This window comes from Octodon degus, unplaced genomic scaffold, assembly GCF_000260255.1.
Source record: "Octodon degus isolate 3935 unplaced genomic scaffold, OctDeg1.0 scaffold00285, whole genome shotgun sequence".
Classification (NCBI taxonomy): Eukaryota; Metazoa; Chordata; class Mammalia; order Rodentia; family Octodontidae; genus Octodon; species Octodon degus.
In genome coordinates this window covers 83,371-106,682 of record NW_004524861.1, presented here as the reverse complement: position 1 = coordinate 106,682, position 23,312 = coordinate 83,371, and the positions used below count along the sequence as shown (strand labels likewise).

General features: G+C 47.2%; 1 protein-coding gene across 2 annotated transcripts in view; it reads left to right on the top strand.

Moving 5' to 3' along the window:
* Nucleotides 1-23,312, top strand: part of Frmpd2 (FERM and PDZ domain containing 2) — a 125,460-nt gene that overhangs the window by 69,490 nt on the left and 32,658 nt on the right. Inside the window, exons 13-20 of one of the 2 annotated variants that reach the window (XM_023707262.1) lie at nt 4,435-4,645; nt 8,995-9,095; nt 10,587-10,700; nt 11,322-11,429; nt 12,696-12,812; nt 15,617-15,819; nt 18,597-18,701; nt 22,683-22,776. In XM_023707262.1, the coding sequence (XP_023563030.1) occupies nt 4,435-4,645; nt 8,995-9,095; nt 10,587-10,700; nt 11,322-11,429; nt 12,696-12,812; nt 15,617-15,819; nt 18,597-18,701; nt 22,683-22,776 (1,053 nt within the window). The remainder of the gene's footprint in view (nt 1-4,434; nt 4,646-8,994; nt 9,096-10,586; nt 10,701-11,321; nt 11,430-12,695; nt 12,813-15,616; nt 15,820-18,596; nt 18,702-22,682; nt 22,777-23,312) is intronic. The other variant, XM_023707263.1, reaches the window with a different exon arrangement.

Sequence of the window (23,312 nt, the reverse complement as noted above, 5' to 3'; positions counted from 1 at the left end):
GACGCAGGCGAGAGCTCTGTGTGCTGCGGGGCCCCGGTGTCCTCGCTGAGCACACCAGCTCAGCGTGCAGCTTGCCAGCAGTGCAGCATGGGTGACATTTCCTGCTGGCGGGGCAGCGGCGTTCAGCGTACAGCATCCCTATCCATGGGGTCTGGTTGAGCAGCAGCGCTTCCCGTGGAGGTGAAGTCACAGGTTCTAGGTACCGGCCCATGAGCTGGGGGCAATTGGGAAACAGAACCAAAATGTCAGATACAGAGCCAAATGCAGAGGTCATGGGCAGAAGACCCAAATACACAGGCATCTCAGTGGGAGCACAGGCTTCTGGCACCAGGAGGCTTCTGGGGAGCTGCAGATGGAGCTCCGCACTGGGACCTGACGCCCTGCTGTTGTAGGACATGGATTGCAAGACACTATTCATGTGGTTTTTATTGCCTATTTCATGACCATAAAACATTTATAGACTCTTGAGCTCACTTGCAAAATGAGTCCTTCCAGATCCTTTCTGTTTATAACATACTGCTTTCTCAACTGCAAATTCTACCCTCGTAGGAATGTTCAGGACTCTAACATTCATTTACTTAAAAAGACTCACATAGGTAATTGCCTTTGCCTTTACAGACTTGCTATGAGGAAGTCACCACAGACAACGTTTTCCCTTCAGTTGTTTTTAATTAGAACATGTTTGCAGTACATATTGACTCCATTCATTGTGGGGAGCTGGTATGTGTACAAAGCGCGCCTTACTCTCTTTTTCTCTCCTTTTTCCCCAGCCCTCCCCACCCTTCCATCACAGACTCCCCTTTCCATTTACTGAGGATCTGTCTCTCTGTTCTTGTTATCTTTGCTTTAGCACTTCAGCTCATTTATACTCTGGGTTTCTCATTTAAGCTTCTACGTCTGATTTATTTTACTTAACATTGTGGTCTCCAAGTACATGTGTTTTCCTTCAAGTGTCCCGAGATGATCCTTCTTTATGGCAGAGTAGCGCTCCATTGTGTGTAAATATCACATGTTCTTTATCCATTTAGCTGTTGATGGACAGAGCTACTATGAGTTGTGCTGCTCTAAACATGGGTATCTATTTTCAGTGACTGTGTAGCCAAAAGCCACCACCTCCCCGTGGCCTCATGCTTCACCCTCCCTTCCCATGACTCCTTCTGTCATGGCCTTTGTCCTGTTCAAAGGGAACTGCCCACCCATCTGCTTTTCAGGAAACGGAGAATGTGGCCCTGTGGTCTTTCTACCCCATCTGTTGTCTGCTCTCACTGGGACTTATGTCCTTTGAATGTCCTTTTGTCACCTTCAAAGTGGCCTTTAGAAAGGACAATCCAATCATGCTTTTCCATAGTGAGAAATTGCCTGTGGGTCTGTGCTTTCTGCAGAGACAAGTTTGTATCCCTCTGGGTGACAAACATGGTGGGCTCACCTGGGTGGCCCCCATCCTGGCTTGAGTCTTGCCCTCTAGTGGTTGTACATGCCATCTTGATCTCTAGAACATCACACCAAGACTTTGAGGTTCCAGGGCCTCTGGACTCAGCAGCCTCTACCTATGAGGCTCTTCCTAACCCTTGTAGGCCCAGCTCACCAGGAGAATCCTGTGTTCATGAAGAAATTAATGGGCCTGCACCCTGGAGGGCCTTCCTGATTGGCTGTCCCAGGGCACTCTCACCTGGTAGGGTCGGTGCTCCTTTGGTCAGACCTATGGCTCTGGCCTATGATGTGCTCCAGACTTTATCCATGCATGTATCTGCCTCACAGACTAGGCAGCCCTGCAGGCAGGCAGAGCGTCCCAGAGCCTTTGCAGCTCCATGTGGAGGGTCAGTATGCAGTAGGTGCAGGGAAGGTGGCTGGGCCGTAAGGATTTGTATGGAAACATAATTACTCCATCATGCCCCTGTTTTGAGAGTTTGCTTTTCGTATTTCAATATTGCAACAATATCGTAATGTGGTTCATTGGAGGAGATACTTTTCCACATCTTGCATCTTCGGTGAGCTAGATCTCAGAGTGTCATTATTGGGCACAAGAGGCAGGTGTTTTAAGGCCCTCCCTGTTTTCAAGTACCATGTGTGGATTCCATGTCTGTCTGTCTCCTTTTGTCCTCTGGGAATAGAAGTTATTGCACCTATATTTGCTCACTTGATAGGTAAAAGCAATTTTTCACTGTTGCTTTACTCAGCATTTCTTTGCTTGCTAAGAGGTCGAACGTTTTTCAAATGTTTCTTAGTCATTCTTCTATGAACTGTCTCAACAGCTTGTTACTCTATAGTCACACTCATCCCCTGGGGAGAAAGAGGACTTGCTGAGCTTTTCAAGTGCCTCGCTTGGGGATTGACTCAGGCAGGACCTGTCAGTGCTGCAGAGTGTGTGGCACTGACCTCAGGGAAGCTCTGGCTCTCTCAGGGCCCCACACTGCCTGTTTCCTTGTGGCCCTCCTATGGACATCTCCTGTATGTCTGAACACTGCAACTAACCTGTACTGAGCCCTTAGCATTCCTTAGTTGCCTCCTGGGTGGCATAGTCATGTTGTGAGTGGCCCACACTGGGGAGTAACAGCTGCCTGTTTTTGGTGTGCTGTGGGCTTTGGGATGCTCTTGGTCATGCTTCCTCCCATTCCTGAAAGATCATCATTTCTGGCTCTCCTACCCTTGGTTCAAGCCCTCTAAACCTCTCTGAGCTGAGTCCTGACCTCCATGGGCTCTGCTGAAACCCTGCTGCCCTGGGGTGTTAGAATCTGCTGTGATGAAGCCCACAGTCTCAGTCCCTTTAGGCCTGGCAATCAGAAGGCTGGTATGCCCGCCCCGCTGCTGTCTTCATCTGGGCACACCTGGCTCCCTGTTATCTAGCATGGGCCTTAGAGTCCAGACTTGAGTGGCAATCCTGCTCTACCACTTCCTAGCCTCAGGAAGCAAGTTACTAGCTCTCTCTTAGTCTTAGGTTTCCTCCTCTGTAAAGAGGGTATGGTATTCACCATAGAAGGGAAAGAGAGAACCAGTACACATGTTCCCACTGTGCCCACCCTGGACATGCTCTCCACCAGGGCTGAGTGCCACTGGCACCAATGTCATCATATGATGTCGCAACATTACGAGTGCCTCAAGCTCTGGGGTGAGACCCTACACAATTGCAGCCTCTACTCCCATCATCCACTCCTCTCCACCCATTCTTGCCTATCTCATGTGTAGAAAGTCATCAGGGTGTCGATTCCCACGGCTGGTGTTTTCAGTGAGCAAAGCCCTTGCCATGAACCAGATTCCACCAAAGGGGAAAGGAACTGTCTGAAGGACTAGTGCCCTCTGATGCTTGTCACTGTGAGGAGATGGTGCACAACCACACATGTGCACCACACACCTTACCACACACACAGACACCACAATACACTCCCTACATCACACATATTGCACGTATATACCCTGCACTCACTCACACATACACAAATGCAGACATTGCACATGTACTGTAAACACACAAATACCCTCTCATACCACATGCACCTTATACACATGCATACCACACACATTCACACATATGCAGATATCACAAACACACAACCACCGTCACATCACATACAACCCTTACACACCCTGTATGCTCCCACATGCCAACACCCAAACGTAGACCTCACATGCACGCATACACAGAGAGAAAACTGGAGCCCACTGGCACTGTGTAACCAGTCTTTTCTTCCTGGTTTTAGCAGGGAACAGATGGTCTGTGAATGTTTTTCCTTCTCAAAATATAAAATTGGCTTTGTGCAAAGCCTCATTAACTCAAAAGACCTATTGATTGAGTCCCGGTTTTTATGAATGCTATACTTAGTGGAATGGAGAGTTCCTCATCCCACTGGTCTCAGGTTGAAGACATGACCATGGTCATTTAGTCAGCCTTTTTATGAGAAAGGGAGGTGTCAAAGTGCAGGTCCTGTGTGGCTGCTACACATTCAGGTTCCAGGAAATAGGGTCTTATGGGAGACAGTACTATCAGGGCAAACTAAGCTGTGCAGAGATTAAAGGTTAAGAGTTACAGTCCACAGGGCAGAGCCTGATTTGGAGAGCCTGATTCTTTGAAGTTCCATTTGCTAAAAGATCATTTGAGGGACAAATCTTAAAGGCTGAAACAGAATAGGGTAATGTCAGCTAATGTTACCCAAAACCATGCTTCTGCCAGCTGGCTTTCCTGGGAATGCTTTGGGTTTTCTCCATGGACCACGCTCCTAGGCTTCCTGTCTGTCAGCTAAGCTTAGGTTTCTGAAGTGAAGTTCATTAACAAGTGCTAATGGGAAGGACTTGGGTCCCTGAGACTAATCACAATCCCATTAACTAAAGACAAACAGCCTCTCCCCACAGGAAAGGAGGGTTTGGGGTAGCTATGTGAGAGCCACAGAAATGGCATGACTTTATGTGTGTCTGTCTTCTTCTTTGTCACCCCCACTGCAGGCCAGGGGAAGGTTATACAAACAGCCAGTTTGAATCCTGCCCACCAGGCCCCATCTAAGCCTCTCAGTTGGAGTCAGAGACTGTCATGCTCTGAAAACGAGCTGTTTGCACCCAAGGCGCAGGATGCAGTAGGAGGCCTGCTAAGCATGTCACTGGAGAACTGCAGCGCTGATGGCAAGAAGGAGAGCAGGGTGGAAGCAGTCAGGAGCAGGTGGGTTTCTTGTTTTCTGACCCTGATTTCCTCTGTTACCCAGAGCTTGGTGTGCTGGGCCATCTGCACTTGAACAAGCTGTTTAAACGATGTTAGACATTCCAGGAAAGTGGACATTCATTGGGTCTCTGCCACTCAAGTCCAGAGATAACAGAAGGCTGATTATGGGCTGGGTTGAGTCAAACTCTGTAGGGACAACTTTACCCTCCTACCATGTTGCTTTTTCCTGGTAAAGAAACAACTAGGTGATGACATACAACAGAAAAGGACAACGTGAACAAGTTATAAGCCCATTCAGCTTTGTCATAAGCCAGATAGTGTTCTAGCCACTAGTACACATCAACTAATTTGATTTTTTACCACTTCTTTGTTTTAGGAGACAAAATGCTTGACACTCAAAGTTAAGGGAGAAAAGGTTTATCTAGTTCACAATTTGTAGAGGTTTCTGTCCATAATGGGCTGGCTCCAAGGTGGGGTGGCACGGTGGACAGGCATGGCAGAAGAGAGATAGTTCATGGCAGGAGGAAAGTGTGACTGCAAGTAAGCCACAATGACAATAGCAGCTTCTTTCTGCCCTTTTGTAGTCTCTCTAGTCTATTCAGCTTGGGGTGATGCAGACAATCAGTGGGTTAGTAATCACGCGCTCTCTATCCTGGTATCACACACCTAGATCCAGTCGCCTCAAGACTGCATGAGGCTTTGGGAGAACATCTAGCACAAATCGTAACACCTGGGAAATATTTCCATCTTTCTCCCCAACTTGCAGGAGGGGACAATGAGGGGCCAGGACTCCAAGACACTCAAACAAACCTTTGCCTTGAAACTGTGCTTGCTTTCTTCTTTGTGGGTAGCTTTTCCTTCACACCTGCATGTGAAAATAGTTTATAAATGCAATTTTCCATTGTAAAACATGATCCATACATTTTAAAATAGCCTAGAAATTGGATTACATTTACATTGAAAGTTATATAAACAGCACAGACTCCCAGGCAGAACATGGCCAGGGAGGGTTGCTGCTGCAGGAGCTGGGATGGATTGTACATTTGCTTCAGTAACAGGGTGTCCATGATCCATTTGAACTGAAATTCATGTGTATATGTGTATTGTATGTATGATGAGGATAATTCTTAGGAAACTTCACCCAAATTTTCTTAGTGCGCATGTACACCGCAATGCACAGAAAGTCAATCAACAACAGGGAACAAGCCCTGTGCATCTCTTGCTGTATCTTAAAGTGTACGGTGTCATACAACAATGTGTCGCTCTCCTAATCACTGAGACTGAATCTCTGACACCTCATGGTCAACTTATAGCAGCCAGGAATCAGAGAACATGGACAGATGAGCTGGGAAGGGAGCCAAGCCCTTCCAGGCCACTCCCCCTGTGGCCTGCCTCTTTCAACCAGGCCACACCTCCTAGCAGCAGCTGCAACTATAAAGTCACCAGTGGACCAATCAGTACATGATGCCATCACCACCTGCAAAGTCCCGCCTATGACCACATGAGACTTTAGTGGGATATCCAAAAATAAAACCTCAGGTCAGGTTTTTCTTCCTGGGATCAGATACCCAAGATAAGTGACTTAAGGAAGGAAAGGTTTATTTTGGCTCACAAGTCCAAAAAATTCAGTTGGTGGTCAGCTGGCTCCATTGTTACTGGGCTGTGTTGAGGCAGGAGGGCATGGTGAGAGGGCATGGAAGGGGAGAACCGCTCATCTCCTGGCAGCTGGGAAGTAGAGGGTGAGAAAAAGAGCTGGAGATGCAGGGCCTGGGACAAGCTGTGCCTTGCCACAGCGTGACCCCAGTAACCTACTTCCTCCAAGTGCACCCCACTGCCTACTGTGAGCTCATCAGCAGGCCAGTCTGCTGGCAAGGTCAGTACCCTCATGACACAGGCCCCACCTCTATGCCTTAAGGATCAAGCCCCCAAAGGGTTAAACTTTGGGGGTCATTTCAGATCCAAAACAAAACAAACAACAATCTTATCATTATTGCATTTCATAACTATCTGGGCTGAAAAGTCACACAGGCTTCTTCTGCTTCTTGTGGTATTAGACAGGATCATGATGGTCTTCATGAGTGCTGGGTGCCGGGTGGGTTTGGAAGGTCTGAGATACCTGTCCTCCTGTGCCCAGCCCCTCACCAGAAAGAATAGTCAGACATCATCTCCGTGCCAGCCCTGAGCCAGGTGCAGGATTCAGCAAGAAGTAGGACAGGCATAGGCTCAGGGTGCCCATGGGCAGCAGAGGTGACCTCATAGCACGGTGTAGGAAAGACCGTGGTGTGCTGGGGGGTTGGCCCTTGGGGCAGGTGACCAGACAGGGCTGCAGCTGGGATGGGAAGGGTAGGGTAGCCTCCTCATCTGCAGGTCTCTGTGGCCAGCACCACTGCTTACTCGGGATCTCTCAAAAGAGAGGCCAATAGATGTATAGCCCCTGCCCCTGCAGGTTTAGCCACTATTTTATGTCACTGTTTTCGGAAGACTTTTTGACCTTCCAGTAGAGGGCTGGCTCCTCCACACACTGGCTGCATTCGAGCAGCGCTGTGTCCCCACTGTGCCAGTAGCTACTTGCTTTCATCCCCCTGCTCTGCTCAGCACCAAAGATCCCAAGGAAGCAGCAGACCTGCTGTCTTTCCAGTTCTGAGGCTGAGTGTGGAGGTTTCTGTGAAATGGTCTTTTTAAAGAGGATTTCATTAAAGGAAATTTTGAACTGTGGTAAAATACCCAAACCATAATGTGTTCCATCATGGCCACTTGGGAGCATCCATTCAGTGGCCTTCAGTGCATGCACCTTGCTGTATGACTGTCCCCCCGTGTGGCCGCATGGCCCTTGCCATCGTCCGAGTTGTAGCTCTGCCCCATGCAGCACCTCCTCCCTGTTCTGCCTTTGCCCAGCCCCAATGGCAGCTGTTCTATTTCCTGTCTGCATGTGTGACTACTGGAGGCTCCTCATGTTGTGAGCCTGCATAGCCTTTGCGCTTTGGTGACCTGAAGTCAGTGACCTTTAAACAACTATGGGTGCTTGTGAGCCACAGATCACCTGGGCAGAGAAGCCCTTCCTTCCCACCCAGCTCCTCTTGCCATCCATCCCTCTGAGCAGTGCCAGGCTCCCTGCCAGGAGATCTTGGTATCGCTGCTCCAGGGTGTGACAAGGAATCCATGGACCCCAGACGAGCATCCTCTACCATGGTCCAGCTACCTCGCCTGTGCGTGGATGTTGGGGACAGTCTGAGTGACAGTCTGCTCAGGTGGTTGGCCCTCCAGCTGGATGGCAAGCCTCTGGGTACCCACAGTTTATGGCTGTTCTCTGACGGTATCTTATCATTGTACAGAGCTGGCTTAGGACAAGGCAGGCCTCTGACTAGAACCTTCATTCTCCAAATGCCTGGAACAATCTTTGCTAGCATATTGTGTGTATCAGTCTGCTTTCCGTTGCTCTAGTGAAATAATGCAGGCTGAGTACTTCACTTAAAAAAGGATTTACTTAGCTCACTGTTCTGTAGGCTAACAGTCTAAATAGCCTAGTTCTGGCTCTAGGTAGGGGGCATTTTTCACAGCACAGAGCATCATAATAACAGGGAATGGAGGAGGATAGATCTCATGGTGAGCCATGAATCTATAGACAGAGGTGAGGAACTGACTGGATCTTTGAGAACTGCGTGCTCTCTCCTGAGGCCATGTCCTCCACCACCTCTAGGCCCCACCCCTTAGAGGTTCCACTACCTCCCCAAACCACCATGCTGAGACCAGTCTTCTAACACATGAAGCCCTGGGGGACAAATACCTCCAAACCTCAGCACATGCAGCAGAGCTGGGGGAGCCCACAGGAGCACTTCCTGATTTCAGTGTGTGGGATCGGGACCTCCAGCTCGGATGGCTGCCATGATTGCATAGGCAAATGCCTGTGTGCACTCCTCAGAGAGACACATGGAGGACAGTGGGGTGCAGCAAGCCCTGAAAAGTTCTTTCAGCCAATTGCAAGGGCAAACCACAAAGCATCAGGACCCAGGATGGAGCCTGGTAGGGAGTGCCGGCACTTATACTTACTACCTGGTTTTGGTGCCATGATTCCTGGTTTCCTGGGAAGACCATTCCTATTGCATGATGGAGTGAGTGGAGTGTTTGGCAGTCACATATCCTATGCAAAGGCGGAGAGCAGGAGGTTCTTATGAAGTCTGTGTGCTTTCACAGGAGAAAGAGCTTTCTTCTGACAGCCCAGTGAGGTTTCTGTGTGGCCTGCCCATGGATCTCACTCAAACCTGGCTTCCCAGGCTGCCAACCATACCCAGAAACACCAGGTGAGTTGCCTTTGACAGATGCCTCATCTCACAGTGTCCTTTTCCCTGTAGCCCCTGCACTGGCCAGGAGCACCAGGACGGTGCCTGTTTGATCCAGAAGCCAACGACCTGTGACCTTCTCTTGGGGCCACTTGTTCAGAGCATGTGCCCAGGTAAGGACCAGGCCATGGCCAGGTTGGGGCAATGGAAGAAGTATTTGTGTGGTTGTTTCAATTTTTTTTTTTCTTTTTTGTGGAACTAGGGAATGAATTCAGGCCCTTGCACTTGCCAGGGAAGTGCTTATTCTACTGAGCCTTCTCCCCGGCCCCTTGTTTCAATCTTTTGTCACCACTTCCTTTTCCTTCTCAATATTCACAATCTTTTTCTTTTGCTTACACTATTCCCCAAACTGCTAGTGTATGAGAAGAACTTTTCCAGTCCATGTCTGGCTTTGGTTGGGTGGATGGATCAGTTTTAGTGAAGCACTTTCTTGCACTCTGGTCCAGCCTGAGGAGCAGGACCACAATGGAGTGGTGTGTTCTGAAAAATGTGCCAAGGTCCTGCTTTTGATCCTTTTCTTCAGTCTCCAGAATGCACACAGGGCAGGTAGAACTGCATCTGCAATTGCCCAGCTGGACACAGGCAGAGTCCACGCCTGTGGGGAATTTTTATGCATGAAGCCTGAGGGCTGGATCTGGAATAGCACCACGTCTCTCTCCTTTGTTGACTCTGCCAGGCTCCTCTGTGCTTGCTAGGGAAGGCAAAGATGTGGGACAATTGTGGCAGTGGGTCGCCACTCAGGGTTCCTGTGTGACACTCACTGGGGCATACAACCTGTGGCTACAGCTGGCAGGGAATGACCATAGGGCTCTGCTATGGGTCTCTTTCAAGACCCATGCTAGGAAAGTGTTCTTGGGGACTGGAGCAGGGCTACTGTCACCCTCTGGCTGTTAGAGGCCCGTGCTAGCCAACTTTTCATTACTCTGATAGATACCTGAGGTATCAACTCAGAGATAGACCAACTTACACATACTGCACTCATGGTCTCAGAGGTTTCTATCCATGGTTGCTTGGCCTTATTGCTTTGGGCCTACAGTGGCATAAAATATCACAGTGGAGGAGACCTTCTTCACCTCACTGTGTCCAGGAAGAAAAGAGAGGAAGAAAAAAAATGGCCAGAGACCCCATATCCCCTCTAAGGGTACTTCCCCCAGTGGCCTAGCTTCCTCCCACTCTGTGCAACCTCCTAGAGATTCCCTCACCTCCCAGGAGTCCACAGGCTGGGGACTAAACCTGCACCACATGGGTCCTGGGGGAAGCTCCCACCCCAAATGTAGCCAGGCCCAGGAGGGGATGGTTGTGCTGCTTCACTGCTGAGCTTTTGTTTTAGTTATCACTGCCTCCAAGTAGGTCACAAGGCAGGAAAAATAAGCTAGAGGACATCACATAGAAACAGATCCATGTCCCAGCCCTGGCTCTGCTCTCACAGCTGAACATGACCACCCTGACCTGGGAGGCCTGGTGATCCCCTCCCAGTGTGGTGGGAGAGTAAATGGGAAAGACTTTTGCTCCCATTGTGTGTGTGTGTGTGTGTGTGTGTGTGTGTGTGTGTGTGTGTGTGAAATCTGGTCTCCTTTTCTTGGGGAGGTGATGTAACACAGCAGTTGTGTGGTTTCCCCCTTCAGGGTCACAGAAGAACAAGAGAGAGAGTTTGATCCCTGACCTGCACTGGGAGCTTGTGCATGTGGTGCTGAAGCGAGATCCACATCGTGGCTTTGGTAGGAGCCCCTGTGGGGGAGCCCCACCTCGTGCAGCTGACAGAGGGACAGCTGCATGTAGATCTCTCCTCCTCTGACCCTTTTGCCCTCCTTCTCCTGCCTCTCCTCTTGCAGTTTGCCTCTGCCAGGGATCACTTTGGCCTTTTCCTACCTTAAAGAATTCCTGAAGAGCAATGCAACTTTGGGGCTAAAGATCTCCTTGTATGAAGGGAATTTAAGGTGTATCTAAGCACAGGACATTAAAAGATTTACCCTAATGCTGTGCCACAGCCTTCTTAGATTCTCAGTGGTGGGGAGGAACAGCCAATCTTTCTTGCATGTTGTTATTGTTCTTATTTTAAGACCCTTAAAGCCGTATAGAATAAGGGTTGGATACACAGTGCTCAATTAGAAATCAACTCTGTCCTGTCTCTGGTTGTCTGCTGGAGCAAATCCAGGGCATACTGGTAGACTGTTTCCAGCTTCAGCTGCAATAGCTGAAAAGAGAAAGCCCTTTTCTCTTCCCCAAATGCTACACCCAGGTCCGAATGTCAGCTGTGCCACTTGCTAGCTGTGTGAGTCCAAGCAAATAGCCTAAGTCTCTGAGCTACAAAGTCATTAAAATATCATCTTGGCCCACAGGTTTTGTCATTAATGAGGGAGAAGATGTAGGCCAAGTGAGCCCTGGCATTTTTATATCTTCTGTTATACCTGGAGGACCAGCAGCAAAAACTAAGAAGATCAAACCAGGTATGTCTTTGATTTTTTTTTTAATAGTTTTACTCAGAAACAAATAGCAATGAGACAGTTTCAAAACCGATTAGTAGGACAGTTTCAATGATTAATATACTGTATATTGTTGTCTTCTTAGTGGTTATTCATAGTAGAAGATATGTCCACAAACACTATTAGAATAAATCTTTCTATTCATTGCATTAAGAGAAAGTAGCTGTATATCTATCCTAATTTGAATATGCAGATACAAAATAGTCGTTCATTTGTATCCCCTTTTCTTGTTTGGTTTTGTCAGAGAAGGGTATTCCATTATCATTTAAATATTGTAGGTGCATATATTCAGCAAAATATTCCAATGCGGTCCAGTAGTCCATAATAGTAGTGGGTTTTCCACAGGACTGGCAATGTCAGAAGTTGTTGATTTGAGCCTTTTACAGCTCAGCATATTAATGTGGCTTTACTTTCTTACTTCGTTTTTATATTTTTCTGCTGGATGGTTAAGACCAAGATAAAGCAAGACCTATATAACAAGAAATGTAACTTTTGTATCTGACAAGGTCAGTCAAATTCCCTCAGGATTTATCCTGAAACCCTGTACCACAATCTATAGATCCTTTGTCAGTGTCGGCCATGGGAATGAGTCACGGCCATTGCTTGACTAATTTGCTCTCTGTGAAAGCCTGAGAGAATGTTTTCTCTCCATGTGACTCTGCCTAGGCACACTCTACATCACTAGTCACATTCCTCTGTGGCCCCATAATCTTCTCGATCAGAAAATTTGGAACACTACTGAGTTACATGACGTTACAGTACAAGTTCTCATATGTCCTGAGTCCTCACTGACCTTGAAAGGCTAGGGCCAAAATGTTGGCCATCCTTGCAGCTCTTCTTTTTCTCTAATTTTTGGTCTGCAAACTTAGTTTGTTAACCCGCCAGAAGAGAAGCTTATCATTATTACCCTACAACATAGGCAGTTGAGCTTAACCTCACTATCTGTCTAAATATCAAACATCTTAGATATAACATGGAACAGGTATTTTCCATCAACTATTGATGTGTTAAACTTTAAGTCCCTACAGAATATGAAGAAAAAATTTAAAAAAATATTTTAAACAATAGGAATAAACAAATCCATATTTTTACACAGAAATTTAGAAATCTAACCATATGGAGCATTGTAGCAGGACGGTATGTCTTTGATGAATGGGCCTGAGCTGCTGTTTTCAGAGTGCACACATTCCTTGTCCTTGATGGGCCTTCTGAGATGTTTTCTCTTCTCAGGAGGGCAGATCCTTGCCTTGAACCACATCAGCCTGGAGGGCTTCACATTCACCATGGCAGTCAGGATGATTCAGAATTCTCCTGATCACATAGAGCTCACCATTTCTCAGGCCAAAGGTAGGTGTCCACCCACTTTCAGAGACGAAGGCTTCTTCTTCTGGGAGGTGCTGAATGCTGAAGGCTAGGGGGCCTTTGTGCTGCTGTCCTGGTGGTGGTGGCCTGCAGAGAGCCAGCGTGGTGGTACATCTCAGGGAGCTCTGTGATTTGGGGGCCAGCGCAGGCCCTGCCTTTGCTGCTCTTACGAAAAGGAGGCCATCACTGCTTCCTTAGCACCCTGTGTTCTCTAACCTCTTCTCACGGAGAGGGAGGCTATGCCTGTGTCTCTCCAGGGCTTGTTGAAAGTATCTGTCCTAAGGCTTCTACATGCCTTCTAGCAGGTAGACGGCGCTGCCCCAGAGGTCACCCTATGGCTCTCTTAGCACTGGTCTCAGGGTCACTGTCTCTGCTCTCTGTTGTAGGTCACGACATTGCCACTTCTTCCCGAGGCAGTTCAGCTATCCTTGAATTTTCTTCCTTACTCTAGAGAAAGACACTCAGGCTTTCCCTTTTGCTGTCAAGAAACATAATGCAGATGATTAAATCTCAATCCGGGTTATCCAAGGATTGTTTGCTATGCTGGAGGGTGTGTGTGTGTGTGTGTGTGTGTGTGTGTGTGTGTGTGTATGCACACATGTATAATATTGATACCCAAAGTCTGCAATGTCTAAACCACAGCCTCACAATAGAATACAGGCAATGGGTCCTTTAGTATGGTGGTTAAGATCTCAAATGTCCCCCAAAAATCACACATGGAAAGTGACTGGATTGTGAGGGTGCTGTGCTCATTCATCTGTGCATGACCTCATAGCTGAATGTGCTGCCAAGAGGTGGGGCCTGGCAGGAAGTGGTCATTAGGGACCTAGCTTGGAAGGGTGCACACTCGTCCTCACCCATCCCCTTCTCACTCTCTCACTTCCTGGCTGCCACGTGGTGAGCAGCTTCTTCCGCCAGCCCCTTCCACAGCTGCTTTGGCCTTGCAGCCTCCTAACTGTGGCTGATCCCCTGTGCCACAGTAAACTTCTCCTGTAAGTTGTGGGTGTCAGGTATTGGGTCTCTGTGATGGAAGAATGGCTAGGATGCCCCAGTGTTTAAGAATTATATGTCTTCTCACTGCAGGGCCCTAGCCACCTATTGGGAATGTAGCCTTTGTTACAATTAGGGTTCCTTCTGCCGTGGGCCTCCTGATAGAGGAAGTGGGTTCCATAGTGACTCTGGTGGGATCCTGTGGGCACAGACCTGACCACTACACATTTCTGTGTGTTCAGACTGCTGTTGCACCACCAGTGCAGCTACAGGTAGGTGGTATGCCGTCATGAACAGTGTCATGGTCTACAGTAAAGTGACCATGCTTATGCTTTTTTCAGTACTGGGGTTAAAACCCAGGGGTATCCTGCCGCTAGACTAAGTCCCTATCCTTTTTGAGTTTGAGAAGGGGTTTCCTTAAGTTGCCTGGGCTGTCTTTAAACTTGAGGTCCTTTTGCCAAGTGCCTGACATTACAGGTGTGAACTACTATGCTGGCATAAATTGAATTTTGGTCACCCATAGGAGGTCACCTAGCCCTTGCTTCCATCAGGCAGGACACCGTGGCACAGCTTGACTTTTTCAGTTCAGTCGTAAGTTTTATCCTTGTCTCTTGTAAAGGTAGTGGAAGAAGCGGAACAGATGCTTACAATATTGTCAGAAGGACAATGACTGTAGATTCTCAGAGAAATGGCCAGGATTCTAGCATTTCTGTTTGTTACTGGATCCCTTTAGGTTTGAATAAGTCAAAGCCAAATCCATTAAATCAAATTCATTCAAATCAAATTCATTCAGTATGTGAGTTTGGGGATTTCCTTGGGTGCTGATGAGTCTGTATCAAAGTAGAGAATCTACCTGTACATTTATATATTCAGGTCTAAAGAAACCCAAACTCTTATGCCTTCCTTCTATATATGTTTGTTGAGCAGTTGTTATTAACACATTAATAGTAAATACCATATTTTATGTGTGCATATGATTGTATATGTGTTATATATATACACACACATATCCACACATATTTATATCTTTCTCTCTACATATATAAAACTTCTCTGTCTCTATAAATAATCCTGAAGTCTCACTAATCCTACAATATTATTGGTAATGGTGTTATCCCTATTTTAGATATAAGGATAGTGTCCAAGTTTTTACCCATGTATTCCCTACTTCCTGTTCCTCTCTCCATTCTCTACTGGGTCCAGGCTTATAGAGCTCTGAAAGACTTGGTGACCCAGCCTCCACCCGTGCATACCACTGTCTGGCTGTCCCCAAGCCCCTCGAGGCCTCTGCATGGTGGTCTCTGGGTCACACGCTGATTATAGCTATGCACAGTGGAGTCTCCAGGAGAGGTCAGGGCTATGAGCAGTGCTATGTGTTGGTCATAGGTTGGAGACAGGATACTTTGTCCTTGAGACAGCTTTCTCCTTTCTGGGATGGGATGACACTTTCCTGGCATCTTTTGGGAAAGCACACAAAGGCCCCTCTTCCCTCTCTGTCTCTTTCTCCCCTCATCATGTGACAGTGCTCACTGCGGGCACCTGGCATTATTCACTCTCCTTATTCCCATGGTTTAATAGTTGGTCACACAAGAGGCCTCCGTTTCTGCTTCTGAATTGCATGTAGGACTTTCCCTTTCTCTATTCTAAATGCAGCATAATTCATGAGGTTCTCAGTTCACATAACTCCCCACACCTGTGAAAGGACTCTCTGTCCCCAAAGGAAAACTCTGGCCATATACAGATGGCACTGCCATCCCAGCCTCGCCAAGCTGTTGACTTCTTCTTGGCCTGTTTCACAGGTGTTTGTGGAAATGCCTCCAAGAAAGGAGAGGACAACACGGCCATTTCTGGCATCTCTACAGACATCCTGAGTGCCACTCACCAGGGCAGCTTGTCATCACACACACAAGACCAGGATAGAGACTCTGAGGCACAGGAAATGGTCCAGATGCAGAGGGCCATGCCCCAGCAGAGGCCTCAGCACTTGCCTCCACCAGTGAAGGTGACTGTCCTTTGGTTCATTTCCTAGATTTTAGAGTGCATCCCCCAAGTCCTATGCTCTCCATGTTCCCTGTCACTAGAGGTCACTCAGTCCCCTGACCCTCAGTCTTTTCATCTGTATAATGGAAGTAGGTGCTTGACCTGCATGGTTGTTGGGAGGAAGGGCTCCTGGCAGTGCCTGGGCCCTGGGCTCAGTGTTGGTGACCAGTGTCCTTCAGCACTAGCTAGAATGGTTACAGAGACAACACGAGGAAGTTAATGGCTATCTGGGCTGAGCACAGGCAATCAGACATCCCATCAGCTTGGCCTCTAACTGTCCCTAAGCTGGCAATTAGAGGCTCTGCTCTTGACCAAGAGCCTGACCAGGAAGAAAATTCAGCACTGTCCTGACAAACTGAGAGCACTGTACTTCAGGCCCAGCTCAGCTCTATCCTCACAGTTTCCTTTGAGTCCTTTATGGCCTGTAGACCATGCTCTAGTCTCTTCCATTTGCTTTGGGTCCCCTGTCACTGTCACTCATAGACTATATCACTCTCTGTTCCTGCAGACCCACAGCTGGAGACTGTAGTGGGGCACAAGTGGGGCTTATTGCTGCTCTGCATGGGCACCGGTTGGCTGTCCCTCTGCCAACAGCACAATTCCTCCCTGGCTCTGTGCCTGCCCCTGCTTATGCTGCTTATGCTTATACCACTAGGGTGGTCCCTGCCCCAGTGCTCACTGGCTTCTTGCTGGTCCCCAGAGCCTGCCAGTTCCTCTGAAGTTGGTTGGCATCTGCCTGACACAGAGGTCAGCAGAGCATGTAGGGCTGTTTGGTGCCTACTGTATGCCTGGTGATGCCCTGGGCACCCATGTGCTCTTAAGGGGGCGTCCTCCAAGCCCATGTACACCTGTCTAGCTGCCAGCACTTTACAGGTGCAGTGCCTGAGGTACAGGCCCAAAAGGGTCATGCCACAGTCTATAGGAAGTTTTGGGAGAACTGGGGTTGGGGTCCCAGCTGACACTTGCTTCCCAGGCCACTCCCTGTGAGGCTCCTTTGGATGACACAGGGCAGAGGGGGCCTCTGGGACTGTGCAAGCTGGCTCTGGGGCCAGCAGAGCGGCACACAGTGGCCATCCCACAGCACAGTGGCCGTGCTTGCATACTGCCAGACCCACATATTCTGGCCTCCCCTGGATCTCCTGGCCCGCTTTGTGCCCTGTAAGCTTCTGTGACAAGCTGAGTTTATGCTCTCACTTTTTGGGTCTCATCCTTGGTAGCTGTTTAAGTCTATGGATTTTGATGTTCAGACAAGATTCCTCACCTTGGAAGAGTTCCTGGGAGAACCAAGCCTGCATCTGCTCCCATACCAATCTCTCTGGAACCTCTTGTGTGGGGTTAATATTTTTTCAGTTTATTTCAGCTTGATTATTTTCCTGTGTATTAATAGTATTTTCTAACATGGACCAGAAAGCACTAAACAAAGGGGACAGATGGGACCCAAGACCCTTTTCCTAGGAAGAGGAGTCAGTGGAGCCTGAACAATGACCCGGGCATTCTCTGCCTTGAGCTGATGATCACTTGGCCTGGCATTCACAAGCTACCCTCCTCCTTCCCACCCTGAGCCTCAGCCACACCCAGCTTTACATTTCACTGTCCCCCTTCCTGGCTGCTTGTGCTTGTGTCCCTGAGCCTCCAGGCCATTGCATTCACACTTATTATCATGTGGCTAGGGGTTAATTTGCTGGCAGTCTCTTTGTTAAAAGTCTCTACCCTTGCTAGCCCTGTATCATTGCTGCCATCTCCCCAGAAATTTGCGTAGCACGCATGTCTTAGTCCATTCATGTTACTATAACAGAGTGCCACGGACTGGGGAAATGGTCAACAATAGATATGCATGTGGCTTATGTTTCTGGGAAGTCCAGGGTGCAGGGGCTGCATCTGCTATAGGCCTTCTTGCTGATAGTAGATGGCATCACATGGTGAGGAAGAGGGAAAAGGAGAAAAGGAAGAGGGGAACAGATGAGTTATCTCCTTTTACATATAACTCACTCTCAAAATACTATGTCTGTCATGCAGATTGTGCCTTCATAACCTAATGATCCGTTAAGGTCTCTCATGATGGTATTAACTGTCATGATTGACATTTAACTTCCACATGAGTCTGCAAGGGGACACTCAAACCACAGCAGCTTGGCACAGGGTAGGTGCTCAAGAAAAGCTGCTGCATGGTTGGATGAATGGATAAACAAATCATATATGGTCATTGCCACTATACCTAGCAAAACATGGAGTACATGATATGATCATTGTTCTCTGCCCTAAACATGCAACTATTTTATGCAAAGATCTAAGTAGGAACAGTGGAAAACCTTCTGAGGTTGTCTTTTGCCTCTGATGTGCATCATGCCCATATGTGGCTGGCACTCTTTATGGAGCTCCCAGAAAGTACATGGATAACTTCTATTCTAACGCCATGAGTGCACACAGCAGGGAACCTGCATTTATTGGGATCCTGCCATGCTTTGGGCCTAACTGAAGCCACACAGACAGGAGGGGATCAACCTGATAGCTCTTTGAATTGGGAAGTGGGTGTTGGAGAATCTGAGAGATTTGGATAAGATCACATGGTGTGGAGCTGCTGCAGCCAGAGGAGACTGCCTGCTGGCCAGCCTGGGAGCTTACACTGTTTCTAGATGTGGTATTGCCTGTTCCTGGGAGCAGGTAAGACTCAGAGGAATCTACTGTGCAGACAGAGCAGGCATCTCATGCTTCTTCTTTTCTGTTTGTTGTTTGGGGCAGGGCATTGGTTCTTCTTCCCCTCCATCACCTCTGAAAACCAACTCAGGTGAAATCTACTTTGTAGAACTGGTTAAAGAAGATGGGACGCTTGGATTCAGTGTGACGGTAAGAGTTAGCAGGGCTTGGAAAACAATTAAGGAGCCATCCTTCTGAAGCCTTGGTGGACTTTCCACCTTGATAAGGTGTGCATTGTATAGAAGTGGCATGTGGAAAGTGGGCGATCCCAGAAGGTCCATGGGAACCATCTGTGGAGAACGAGAGTTCAAAGACAGACTGGGAGACACAGGGCAACTTGAGGTTAGGGTGGGGGCAGACACCCAAGAGCTGCAACCATGGGAGGAGGCAGTGTGGGTGGAATTGGATGATGTGTCCTCACACGGATGGCAAACTGGAGTACACTGAGAAGATGGAGCTCCAAAGTCACAGCCAGAGTCAAGTAGGGTGTCCATAGTCATCCCAAGTGGATCACAGAAGAGCCTTATACTTGGTCCTCCAAGAGCAAGGTCAAAGTTCAGTGTGCAAGACCTCTGCCCAGATTGACCCTCTGCATTTGACTTCCGAGAGATACCTGGCAGACCCCTGATGAGGGATGTGGCCTATGTAACTGAGGTCACCCAAAGGTTTGGAAAATGGAGTGCACAAAGGTGGTTAGAACTCAGAGCCACTTGTTGGAGGGTGCTGCTCTAATTCCCAACCACTGAAACCTGTTACCTTGAGACCCTGGATAATGTCTGGGCTTCAGGAATGTCATTGTTGCATTTAATTGTTGATTGGAAAGAGAATTGAGCTTTCCAGCAAGTAAGGAAATGCTGAAAACTTCTGGAGGAAACCTAAAAGATGGTGGACATGCTTTGCTTTCTTACATGATAATGCTGTGCATCTAGACAGAGCAAGGACCCTGGGCTGTTGGGCGACCACATGCCACCAGGTTGTTAGCCAGTGATTTTTAAGAATAAGACCTTAAGAAAGAAGGCTTGTGAATCCACAGGGAATAAGCAGGCTGGTACCAAGGACAGTCACTTTATACTTGACTTGAGGTAACAGTCTGAAAAGACATCAAATGTAGCTATTTTTCATTTGAAATACTTGCTAAAATTTAGATTATTCATATATATATATATATATGTATATATATGCATATGCTAAAAAGTTGGTGATTTCCTTTGGCTGGCAAAAAAATCTTAGATTTTCTTTGGAGAAATTTAATTTCAGAAATAATTATGAAAAGCCTCGCCCAAATCCAAATAGCCATCAAGCAAATGAAAAACACTCAAACTCATGAGAAGCCACAGGAATATAAATCAAATTAAAACAAAACTTTATAACTATCAGCTTAGCCAAATATAGCTGATGGGATGCAGAAGAAAAAGGACTGTTGTACAAATCTGTTGGAAATGTGAATAATTACGTGCACATTCACATTGGGATACAATCTGGCAGCATTTATTATAATGAAAATGCACTTGTCCTTGAGCCCATAGAAATAGAAACAAGACTCCCAGTGTATGGGGAAAACTGTACATGTAAGATGTTTAATGCACTGTTATTTATAGTGGTAAAATACTGAGGGAAAATGGCTAGGACCAACCGAGGAAAGGCTGCATGTGGTACAGTACATGTATAAATAGTCACCAATCTGCTTTCATTTAAAATGAATGGGCACTCAGTCGAGCCACATGGAAAATTTTCCATGAGGCACCCACCAAGCAGGCCGAGAGAAGCGGAAGGCTGTGACTAGCAGGTCCCTTTCTGTACAACAGGTCACCTAGATGAGTGTGTACACATTTTTGTGCTTGTTAGTGAGAAACAAAGGTTACCAGCTAGTGGTCTGAGGTGAAGGTGTGTGACTGGTAAGAGAAAACGTTATCACCTCCTGCAAGGCTTTCCTAAACAGGAGCTACAAGCCCTAGACAGAAAGAGAACAGAAAAGGCAGAAGTCCCCTAGCAAGGTGAAAAGGAGACTTCAGATGTGCAGCTGCTCAGGAAGGGCGGTTGGGTGGCCTTGTGTGACAATTGACTGCCTTGAGCTTTTACATTAGTGATGCTGGAAGTCTAGTTCCAAAGTAGTCTTGGAGTCATTGAAAAAACACGTCCCCAGGCCTCAGAGTCTGGTTTAGTGAGCTTCCTATTACTAGAGCAAGTGCTGGAAACAATCAACTTGAAGAGAAAAGGTGATTATGGGCCAGAGCTTTAAAGGTTCAACCCATGACTGGTTGGCTCCATTTTGAGGGTGTGGGAGAAGGAAAAGGTAGCACAGCAGAAATGAGTGGGATAGGAGAGGAAGTGAGTTCCCACAATCCCCTTTGAGGGCACACCTACGAAGATCTAAAGACCTCCCCACATCCGAAGGTTTCACCACTTCCCCAAATCATCCATGCTAGGGACCAGGTCTTGCCACATGGACCTGTAGGGGACATTTCAGATCTAGACTATGACAGGGTTGTTCAGATGCCAGGTGTGTGATCATCATGAAGCTGAACCAGACTTTTTTTTTTCTTTTGGAAAATGACAATGATATTTTAATTCTTTTTTTTTTCTGATTAGTAGGACAGTTTCAATAATTAATGCATTGTATATTGTTGTCTTCATAGTGGTTATTCATAGTACAAGATGCAGATATGATATCCTATCCAAACACTATTAGTGCAAATTTTCCTTCTCATTGAATTAAGAGAAAGTAGCTGTGTATCCTAACTATTTTTTATATATGGATACAAAATGGTCCTTCATTTGTATCATTTCTGTATGACTGTGTGAGTATACAGAAACGTTAAAGAATTAAGATGTGTTAAGTCCATGCACTAACTTCTCACAGTGAATGTAGGCATGGACTGAAGACGTACTAATAAAAAGGATATAGATCCTAGATACTCAGTACCATTTATTAATATGTAATCCCCATCATGGGATTGCAAGAAGGCAGAAAATGGGTAAAGAGGAAGAAATTCAAAACTCATGCAGGAAGGCTGGAATGCCATTGATAAAGCATCCATCTACCTGTATGCCTACTAGTGAAAAGGAAATTAGAAGAGAAAACAGCCTTAGCTCTTGGTCTTTTATGTTCTTGCCATTCTTATTGGTAATCAATCTCAGGACCTTGTGCTTGCCAGGCAAGTACTTCTACCATGGAGCTATATCCCCAGCCCCACTCTTGGTCTTTTGCTCTGTAGGGTTTTCATGATCTATTAATATTAACATTAATCAATTATTCAATATCTATTAATATTAATAGATCATGATCTAGTTCACGATCTATTAAAAATGGTAAGTTGAAAATGCTGTGTAGTTTAATTCTGCTTTTATATTCAAATCTACTGACAAGCACATGTGCACACAAATGTGCCAGGCCTAGGCCTGAGGCCCATTGAAAATCTGCCTCCATGGGTTGCTACCTGAAGAAATTTGGTACATCCTGCATGACTGTGCTTACTAAGCACTTGGTGTGTACTAGTGCTTGGCTGGAGCTATGGCTGGGCTATGCTCCCTGCAAACACCTATCTTTATTGCTTGGTGATGGGTGCAGCCTACACAGGTGAATACAGTGTTGGATGGAGATGGGCAGAGCGAGAGCTGGGTACTGAAGCCCCTGCTGAGGGTATCATTCTAACCCACCTAGCAATGTGGCACACAGATACACAAGAAAGACAAAGAATTCTGCAGTTGAGGAGCTCAGGGATGACCCAATGGTCTCTCTGGAATAAAATGCTTTTTCTCCAAATGTTTGTGGCTTTTATTGGCATCTGCTAAGAAGGAGGGTGGGGACAGGGCAGAATGCATGGGGAAAAGAGACTTTGTAGCTGTACCGGGCACAGAGGTCTCGATTAGCACTGTACAGGTACTGTTGATGTATGCAAGGTCGGCACCTTTAATGCCAGGAATGTTTGTTTCAATACAGGCAGTTCTCTAATATGTCTCAGTAAGTAGGGCGGAGGAGAGGTCAAGGACAGGTTATGACCAGGTCTTTATTTCTCAGGAGATAGTAGGGTGATGGTCTCCCATAAATGCTGGTTAGAGGGGGGCTCCCTTTGTTAGGGAGTTTAGAGAGTTTGGGGTGATGATTAGTGAGCTTTCCCTCCTGTCTTTCAGGGTGGCATCAACACAACCGTGCTCCATGGAGGAATCTATGTGAAATCCATCATCCCTGGAGGCCCAGCAGCCAGGGAAGGGCAGATCCTGCAGGGTGAGAGATGGAGCTCTGCCAGGAGCTCTGTGCATCATGGCAGAAGGCTCTTGGGCTCCCTGGGGGGCCTTGGGCCCTGCCCCATCTTCTCTGAGACTCCTTGCAATCCATTGCCTCTCCAAAGCCTGTTCCCTCTCCCAGAAAGGGAGCATTTCACCTGCCCACCTCACCTGATACATTAGCAGGGTGTCTAAGGTTTGGGAAGGCAAATTGGGACACACAAAATGATATAAAATAGTAAAGTTACAGGCAGGCTCATGGGAGTGTTGCCTCCCTTAGAGGACAGAGCTGGCATTGGTCCCCTGCCGGGCAGCTGCTTTAGTATCTGAGGGGACACAGTAGCCTCTCCACTCTGTTTCATGTCTTTTTGCTCTGAAGGAAAATAGGGACTTTTATTGTTCTCCATATCAGCCAGGACCAACCCCAAAAAGGCACCTAGGTCTCATTATCTAGTTCATCATATCTCCATTTCCCCTTTAATTCTAGTGTCCTAAACATAAACCATGTTTCTCTGACCATTTTTGAAATAAAAAATC